This window comes from Paramisgurnus dabryanus, chromosome 8, assembly GCF_030506205.2.
Source record: "Paramisgurnus dabryanus chromosome 8, PD_genome_1.1, whole genome shotgun sequence".
Classification (NCBI taxonomy): domain Eukaryota; kingdom Metazoa; phylum Chordata; class Actinopteri; order Cypriniformes; family Cobitidae; genus Paramisgurnus; species Paramisgurnus dabryanus.
Window position 1 is genome coordinate 28,389,780 of NC_133344.1, and position 9,889 is coordinate 28,399,668.

The 9,889-nt window shown below is 36.6% G+C and overlaps 1 protein-coding gene across 1 annotated transcript in view; it reads left to right on the forward strand.

Annotated features, from left to right (window-relative positions):
* The window catches only part of zbtb16b (zinc finger and BTB domain containing 16b), a 65,851-nt gene extending 60,377 nt beyond the window's left edge, over positions 1-5,474 (forward strand). Inside the window, exon 7 of the mRNA XM_065281379.2 lies at positions 816-5,474. Within this exon, the coding sequence (XP_065137451.1) occupies positions 816-1,045 (230 nt within the window). The 3' untranslated portion in view covers positions 1,046-5,474. The remainder of the gene's footprint in view (positions 1-815) is intronic.
* The last annotated feature ends 4,415 nt before the right edge of the window (positions 5,475-9,889 follow it).

Consider the following 9,889-nt stretch of genomic DNA (forward strand, 5'->3'; position numbering starts at 1 on the left):
TCTGCTGTTCCTATCTTGGACAGCAGGTGGCATCTTAACTCCACTGTTATTATTACCACAGCAAGGAGGCAGAGCCATGGACTGCTGTGGGAACGATTAGGGGAAATCTAAAGCCTGTTGCTATTGATGCTTTTTTAAGTTAGCACCTTTATTGTTTTTTTTTTTTTGTCAATGTGCAAGCAATATTTTTTACATTCTTACTTTTATTGCACAAAATTAATCTACTTTAAAAAAGAGAATTTTTTTTTATCAAAACTCACCTTTGTTATTTTTACTATCATCATCATTATGATTAAGTAAACAGGAAATGAATGATATTTTGACCCTAAAATTGAACTTTATTAATGTATGTTTTGGTCTTTGTGCACATAATCCAATAAATTTTCCATCAAAATGTTATGTTAAAGGATAGTTCACCCAAAAATGATCAGAAGCCCCATTTACTTCCATAGTAGAAAAAGAATACCATGCAAGTCAATGGGGCTTCTGATTGGTTAGGTTACAAACATTGCTCAAAATAACTTTAATATTTTTAGGTTTGTAAAAATATGACAGTGAAGAAATGATGAAAGGATTTTCAATTTTGGATCAACTTGATTTCTCATATATAAATGCCTCCTAGTTGCACTGATTCATTCTGGTGTAAAACTTCTAACAATCTATTTAAAAAAGTCCCACCCTACTTTCCTCACACTGATTGTCCTCTAAAAAAACCATTAAACTTTAAGTAAAATGGGTTGCGAATGACTTTAATCATTACAGCTGTTACTGTCCCATTTTGTGGTTTTAAGACGTTTGGCACCTATTCCCCACAGGTGAGAAGCCGTTTGAGTGCAAGCTGTGCCACCAGCGCTCGCGGGACTATTCGGCCATGATCAAGCACCTGCGCACCCACAACGGCGCGTCCCCCTACCAGTGCACCATCTGCCAGGAGTACTGCCCCAGCCTCTCATCCATGCAGAAGCACATGAAAGGTCACAAGCCTGAGGACGTCCCACCTGACTGGAGGATAGAGAAGACGTACCTGTACCTGTGCTACGTGTGAGACGGGTCGCATTTTCAGGGACAATTCACCTGAAGGTTTACTACTGGGCCAGGCCAAAGAAGGGGCGTGGTCAAAGTGATGAATGCGTAGTGTGGATTTTTTTCGGATATTTTGTTGGTGTTTGCATTGACATGCATTCGTGCACATATATTTTTAGGATGTAACTGCGTAACTGCACTCACAAACGTTTTATGAGTGGAAATGTGATATGTTGAATGCCGTGATGTGAATTTTCAGAAAGAATTAGTACGGTCCACTGTTATGTATTCTTGTTCCCGTCGAATCTGTTGGTCTGCATTCCACCTTGTTGATATGAGAAATTCATAGTATTATTAGACTTGTGTTGTATTGCCATTAAGATTCCCTGCACTTCCGCTTTTTTAACAAATTTAATTTTGAAAAATTAATATCGAGTCAAATACGTACATGGACCAAAGCTTAAATTGAACACAAATATGATGAAATAGAAAAAATGAACACATTGGTGGATGAAATTATGGCCTTTTTTTAGAAGAGAAATGATCTGTTAAAGGTGTAATGTGGGACTTTTAGGAGGATCTCTTGACAGAAATGCAATATAATATACATAACTATATTATCAGACCTTATATGATGAACTGTATTGTTTTATTACCTTAAAACAAACCAGTTTATCTACATACACTGTGGGTCTCCTTACATGGAAGTCACCATCCTGTTTCTACAGTAGCCCTAAATGGACAAACTGTTCTACAGAGCATGTTTTGTTTCTTTGTTGTCTCAGATGATGACATGTTTGTCCTGCGGCAGCTACCGTAGCTTCTCATTGCATTTAGGTGCAATCTCACCACTAGATGCCGCTAAAACGGACATTACACCTTTAAATTTACTTTTCTATTTTTAAGTCCACGATATTGATTTTTTTTTTTTACATGCTTCAAAGAGCACAAAGCTGGACCCATTAGTAATTTTTCCTAGAGTTGCATTCGAATTGTGCTGCCAAGCAACTGTATTAATGTTCAGGGACATTTATTCAACCTTAAATAACAACACTGTGCACTTTCACATTTTCGAAAGCCCTTTTTGTTGTTTTAGGCACCACGCGTTGCATTTAGTGAATGTAGACAAAGTTTGAGAAGTGACTTCAAAGTCACTTTCAAACCGTGGATTTCATTGAATTGCAAAATTTCACAGTTTCAAAAACAACTGTTAATGAAATATTAATTTCTTATACCCAGAAATCAATGTATGAATAAAAGGGACATTCCACTCTTTTAAAAATATGCTCATTTTCCAGCTTCCCTAGAATTAAACATTTGATTTTTACTGTTTTGAAATCCATTCAGCTGATCTTCGGGTCTGGCGGTAAAAGTTTTAGCATAGCTTAGCATAATCCATTGAATCCGATTAGACCATTAGCATCGTACTCAAAAATGACCAGATAAGAGTTCCGATATTTTATTAATGATATTACGCAGTCCCCGAAAATAGTCCCCTGCTTTTAAAAGTTACAAAAAGGGTTTTCGAAAAATACAAAACTATTTTTGGGCGCTGCGTAATATCATTGTGCCTGCTGCAACCATGGTACGGCAGCAAAGTCCTTGATTATTACGCTGGCAATGAGAGTATAGTCCTAGCCATATCACAAATTTTAATTTTCCGTTGGCCTTAGTACAAGATGTAACTACAGAAGAGTCAAGTTTTAAATAGGAAAAATATCGAAACTCTTTGGTTATTTTTTAGCATGATGCTAATGGTCTAATCAGATTCAATGGATTATGCTAAGCGATGCTAAAAGTGGTACCGCCAGAATGGCTGAATGGATTCCAAAACTGTAAAAATTAAATGTTTTACTAATGTGGAGCTGGGAAATGACCCTATTTTCAAAAAAAGTGGAATGTCCCTTTAAAGTGAGATTATTTTTGAGATAAGAACTTTAAATGCAATATAAAAAGAGCTCAGATGCAAAAACCTTTAACTCTTTCCCCGCCATTGACGAGTTATCTCGTCAATTAAGAGAAAACGCTTCCTTGCAAATGACAAGTTTTTACGGCAATCCAAATTTCCACTATTATCCACCAGGTGGCGGTCTTACCCAACTTATAAAACCTGGAAGCAACCCTTTAGGCCAAACAGCAAATACTATGTGTATGTTTTGATCATCGCTCTAAATCTGATCTCTAACAAAAGTCCTTCACAAAAATGCAATTGTTTTTTTTTTTAAGAAGCCTACCCATATTTGAGAGGTGATAAAACAAAAAACAAATTATGATTTTTTTAAGAAAAGAAAGACGGTCTGTTTATTTATTTGATATATTGTATGTTCATATATTTAAAGAAGAACATTTTCTGGAAGGCATTAAACTTTTGTAAAAACGCTGGCGGGGAAAGAGTTAAGTGTGTTTGACATGTTTTCTTGTAAATGAGCATTTTAAATAAGGATTCTTATAAACAAAGTGGAATGGAGGTGGCGTTTAGAGGCTTTTGCATCGGAGCTCTTCATGTTTGTGCAGTCTGCTAAGGATGCTACATGTAGCTATTCGCTATTTCCATTTATCTTTGCCACCTGTCATCTATTTGTTTAAAAGTGTTACTTGAATTGCCTAATATTGGCATCTCACTCGCTAGGTTTATTTTTGTACTTTTCCTTGATTTCCTGCTGAGCTGTGTTTAAGGATGGGAATGATTCTGTACAGCAGAATGTAATTCATCAGTACGGGATTATCTAGTGGTGATAGTAAACGTATAGTACTAGTCTGAAACTCTTGCACTAGTGCGCACGCCTGCCTCTCAGCCGTTTGTTTCAGGGCTACCTCTACACCGCTCTCAGTTTTGCACTAAAACAAAAGCACAGTTTTGTTTTGCTTGTACCTTACATTTTCGTTTCGACCCAGTCGCAGAAATCTCGCAGGTTTGTTCATTATATGTACACTCCTTACAAATTCAGCCTAAATAATAATAAAAAAAAAGATACATTCTGGACGTGTTTAGAGTAGTGTTTAGAAAATGTTTAGTTACTTGAGGGGATAAACTTGAAACGATGATCTTTTTATGTGAAATTGTTAAATCACAAGAAATGCAGTACCGATGTGTGCAGTTACACGGGGAAGGTAAGCTAGAAAGAAAACAAAAAATAAGTGATTTTCTGTGAAAATAAATCTCTCGGACAAGAGCCAAACGCGGCACTTTGATAAGGGAATATGTTGTATTTTTGTATGGGGTAATGTGTGACCCGTTACGTTGTTTATTTGAGTGAGCAAATATTTTTACAGTATCTTTTGCATCGTGTTCGTTCTCGATTCGAGTGGAAAATTGTTTCTCTTGTGCTTATGTTGAACATATAGAAGTACTAGATGTTTGTAAAACATATATTGTAGTCATTGCTGCTGGGTGTCAGTTTATAAATGATGATGATAATAATTCCATATATATTACGAGTGTATGAGTTCGAGTGTGATCTAATGCCAACAGCTGTATAGACCTGTGACCGTTCAGCAACGTGGAGCACAACAAACTCGTAAAGTAAAGATGTATCCGTGTCTGTGTATTGTGTGCACTACTCACTGTAAGATCTATGCTGGTTTTCTTGTGCGTGCGTGCAATGTGAGTCGATGTGGTCAACTTATTCAGTGTTAAATAAATGCACCTGTCAGCTGCGAAACGAATAGGTGCCCATGTAAATTGGTTGCTACATCTGTATTCATATATAAACAGGGAACGGTCTTTGTTTTGACAGTCGTATTTGTGTCTTTATGCAAAGTCACCTTGATATGAACTGAGCTCGTAGGCAATCGGGGATGCCTTTACTTACATAACAGCAGGAGAAATAAAAACTCCACCGAGTCATTATACAAATGCCGTGTTTAGTTTTACAACCCCTAATTCATTTAAAAGGCCGCAGAGATTTTTTTTTTTTCAGTTGTCAAAAGCAATAAATCTAGGTACACACATGAAATTTCGGCATCCCTGCCGCTATCACTGTGTTATCATTTGCTTTCAGACAGGATGTAGCCATGTCACTCGGAGCTCTCTTATTTGTGCCATTGTTACACAAATTAACACACGGACTGAGGATCCACGCGGGACCAAACGGCCATTTTCGCTCCATTTGCCTTGTTTTAGTGACAGGAGCAAGCTCTTGGTGTCGAAATGGTTTTACATTCATCGTGTTTTACTTTTTTGTATTGTCTACCTCAGCACCAGTTCTTTGTGTAACTTTTCAAAGGTGCCCGATTATTGTTACTTTGTTTTGTGCATACGTTTTGTATTCTAGCTTTGTAGGGGTTTCTTTCTGTTCTTTATTTCAGCATAGAGATGCTGTTTTGAAGCACTGTGTGGTGATTTTGATGCTGCAAATAGAGGTGTAGATTTCTTTCTCTTCTCTCTGTGGGTTTAGACACATCTCTGTATACGTCAGTGTTCTCAAATAAACTTGCAAAAGAAATGTAAAGCTGCTGCTTGTGTGTGTTTTTTTATCATTTTAGTGTGGGATTTTCACTAGTGGTCTTGGGGACATCATGTTTTTATGTGTTGGTAGAACATTGCAGCACAATAAGGGAGCACATATACTGATAAACAATTTAAACAAAGTGTAGTGAGTGAAGTCGCTTTAAATAAATGTTCAAATGTGTTTAAAATGTAAAACAATTTATTTGCAGATGGTTTTCTTTAAAGGAACGTAGTGTATTTAGTGTATCCCTTGGAATCAAACATAATGGTGCTACTTATACCTTTGGATATAGGACAGCATAAGGACAGCAAATTATCATTTGATCATTAACAAAAAAAAACTTTGAAATAAAAGTAAACCCTGAAGTATCCAGAATCTGGGAGTATATACAGTACAATGCACTTCCCTTTACCAATCTTGTGACCAACTGGGATAAATTTAGTTTTCTGTTTTTAAAAATATTTTATACTGTAACTTTATATGTACTCAAACAAGCACTAGAAAAGAATATTGGGTCTATAAGGATCTCTGTGGTATATATGTGGAGATTGGGCCCTCTAGTGGCAACTTAAGTTACTGAAACATGAACTAAAGTCCTTAGTTAAAGGGGACATTTCACAAGACTTTTTTTAAGATGTCAATTAAATCTTTGGTGTCTCCAGAGTACATATGTGAAGTTTTAGCTCAAAATATCATATCAATAATTTAATATAGCATGTTAAAATTGTCACTTTGTAGGTGTAGGCTCATAGGTTTGTCTTTTTAATTGCAAATGAGCTGATCTCTGCACTAAAAAGCAGTGCTGTGGTTGGATAGTGCAGATTAAGGGGCAGTATTATTATAATAAGATCCCCTTCTGACATCACAACGGGAATCAAATTTCAATGACATATTTTTCACATGCTTGCAGACAATGGTTTAACAAAACTAAGTCACTGGGTTGATCTTTGGTTGAAGTCAGATTTTCATGATATGTCCCATTTAAGATGTCAAATGGGTTCCAAAATGAAACCTCCACCTTTACTTTCTTACAAACACTAATTTATAAAAATGCATCACATGGTCTTATCATAATGCCTTTGTATAAATATCATCATTATTCATGAGATAAAAAATAAAATCTAATTAAAACAACAAAAGTTTCCTATCAGGATGAGCGCAAATAAGTTTATGCAAACTGAGTGATCGCTCTGTGTTCTCTCTCAAAATTAGATAGCATCTGGTGAAGGTTTATCATTTTTATCCAGCTGGTACTGTACATTTATGTTCAAGTATCAGTTAAATCGTTCACTGTAAAATATTTCTATAGAAATGACAGTATTACTGGGTATTACTGGCAACTAGCTGCCAGTAACTTACTGTAGATTTTACATTTATGTTATTTACTGGCAACAGTTTGTTTAAAGTTAAAGGCAGGATAGGCAGGATTTATCTAAAAAACTTTTTTTTACAAATTTGTTTAAACTGTCTTTATATACCAATACATAAGTAAAATGTAAGTACTCTGAAAAAGAGAGGATAAAAATCGAGTGACTGTAAACCTCTCACCACTGTTTTAAACACAGCTCATTTTTCCATTCACTCCACCCCCTCCCTTCTTGGTTTCTTCTAAAGCCACGCCCCCAAAACACATGAACGCGCAACGCTGACCAGCTCTGCTGGGAGCGCGGTGCATGTAGTAACATCATGTCACAATCACATGTAATAATACACCTAACTTTATCAATATGAATATAAACAAATAGGATTGTTTTTTTATTACTCACTATTGAGCCAGTGTTTTGCATGGAAGAGTTTCCGTGATGAAAGCATTGTTGACTCTGATGAGGACTACACTCCGGAGACAATACCACTAGCGCATCGTCGACTCGAAGAAAAGCCAGGCGATATTTACTCTCGTTTGATTGCTTTGTTTATTTCTTTGTTTGCCTTCGCTGACTGGATATGCAGGTACTGTGAGTTCTGAATGCTTTTTCTCTGCCGTACTTTTGCTCTTCCTAGATTTCGTGCCTCATGCACGTTCAAATCAATCGGGTGTGCGCATGTGTGGGCAGATCCCATAGCAACAGGGGTGGTGCCATGGTCGCGAGAGAGAGTGATAGTCGCGCAAGCCAATCATTTGTTTCGTCCCGAATGGAAACAATGAGCTGTGTTTAAAACAGTGGTGAGAGGTCTAAAGACACTCGAGTTTTATCCTCTCTTTTTCAGAGAACTTACATTTTACTTATGTATTGGTATATAAAGACAGTTTAAACAAATTTGTAAAAAAGTTTTTTAGATAATTCCTGCCTATGCTGCCTTTAAATGAACATTAAACATGTTCAGTCTTTATCTTCTACAGTGAGTTACTGGCAACCAGCTGCATAATTACAGCAAATTTTTTACAGTGTTGGTTTTAATGCAATGTCATTTCACCCATGCTAAAAACCTTTAAATAATGTCTCTAAACTTACTTCAGTGGTAAAACGGGACGCATTTTACTGCTGCTTCAACCTGAACAGCCTCCAAAAAGTGGAATGGACGTGTAGGAGCACACATCCCACCCATTCCCTGCCTGCAAAAGTGTCTGCTACCAGGAACAATAGCGCTTTTTAACCACATGGTGGTGCTGTAAGCCAATCTTACATGGAGAACTACAAATGTTGCTTTAATGAAAATATTGGTTGTAATTTAAACTATAATGGTCTTTGCGGGTCTCTACTGGTGTGTGTTGGGTTCTATTGGGGGGACTATTAAATCCTACTGGAATAATGCCCAAAAACTGACTACAAAAAAGGAACCCAAAGGGCCCTACAAATATAGTTTTGGGTACTTAAAAAACATTTCACCCCTGACATGAAATTTCTTATATATTTTAATATTTAAAAATATTTTATCATATTTTACTTACACTCATGCCATCCCAGATGTATGACTTCCTATCATATATATTTACTAAAGGTGCTATTGACAGGAATTTTACACAAGATGTTGGTAAAAAACAACCCATGCAATCCACACATGCAAAGAAATCAAACCCTCAATAAGAAATCAATACACTCACCTAAAGGATTATTAGGAACACCATACTAATACTGTGTTTGACCCCTTTCGCCTTCAGAACTGTTGAATTCTACGTGGCATTGATTCAACAAGGTGCAGAAAGCATTCTTTAGAAATGTTGGCCCATATTGATAGGATTTCATCTTGCAATTGATGGAGATTTGTGGGATGCACATTCACCTTATTTTTCACGAAAACAAGGGCAGCGCCATTGCGCTCATTTTGTCAACGTACTTCCGGCCGCATAAAGATGATTAGCAGCTGAGGCAGTGGCTGAAGGCGTTAAACTTAAAAATCTCACTCAAGCGCCTTTATGTTGGTTTCTTACCAATTTTAATCGTTCTGTAAACCCTGTCCGAGAAACTGCTCCAATGTGTTGAGCTGGCCAAATGTACATAACTCTGCTGTAAAACAACCATCTTTGTCAGCTTTACACAGGGTTTACATTGCATGCATTACACAGTCGCCGAGCACTTTACCACATTAAGTGTTTAAGAAAAAAGAAATCTTATTTCACATTTTTTTTTCTCACCCCATTGGCAGATAATTTTGCTTGTTTTAAGGACAATTTCACTTAAATTGTATATTATTTGTCTTAAAACCAGAATTATTTATTAAGGTCATTTTGCTCATCAAGAAAAAGCATCTTAATTTAAGAATTTTTAGATATTTCTACTGAAAACAAGACAAAAATACTGAGTAAGAAAGTCATTTTTTGCAGTGTTCTATCGTAGTACATTACAAATGAATCGTTGAGTTATTGGATTGGCTGGGGTGCACATTTGCTTTAAAAAAGACGAAATCATTGTGTAACAGTACACGACACACTCTGTAAATATTGGTAGACATAAGTACTTTAATAATTTTTAATGCTGCTCCATCAACTCCTCCTGACAGGATGAGGTAGTTAAATATGTCCTAAAGGTTACCTGCTGCGGCCACATATTGTCTACCCCCGTAACGAATGACGCGACTTTATGAGACTATCCGAGCCTTGTATGTAAGTTTTATCCGTGCTCCCAATTTAAAACATTTACAGCATTAGCGTTATTTGTAATTTTGCTAAAGTTATAGTGAACTACAAACAATCTTCTAACCACCAAACTAGCTACCAAATGTGCTGTGCTTTGTCAGCGGAAGTTGGTTGACAAAATGCGGAAGAGTGAAGAATTAAAAGTGGGCGTGGCGGAATAAGGTGAAAATGGATTGAGATCTGGTGACTGTGGGAGCCATTTTAGTACAGTGAACTCATTGTCATGTTCAAGAAACCAATTTGAAATGATTGGACCTTTGTGACATGGTACATTATCCTGCTGGAAGTAGCCATCAGAGGATGGGTACATGGTGGTCATAAAGAGATGGACATGGTCAGA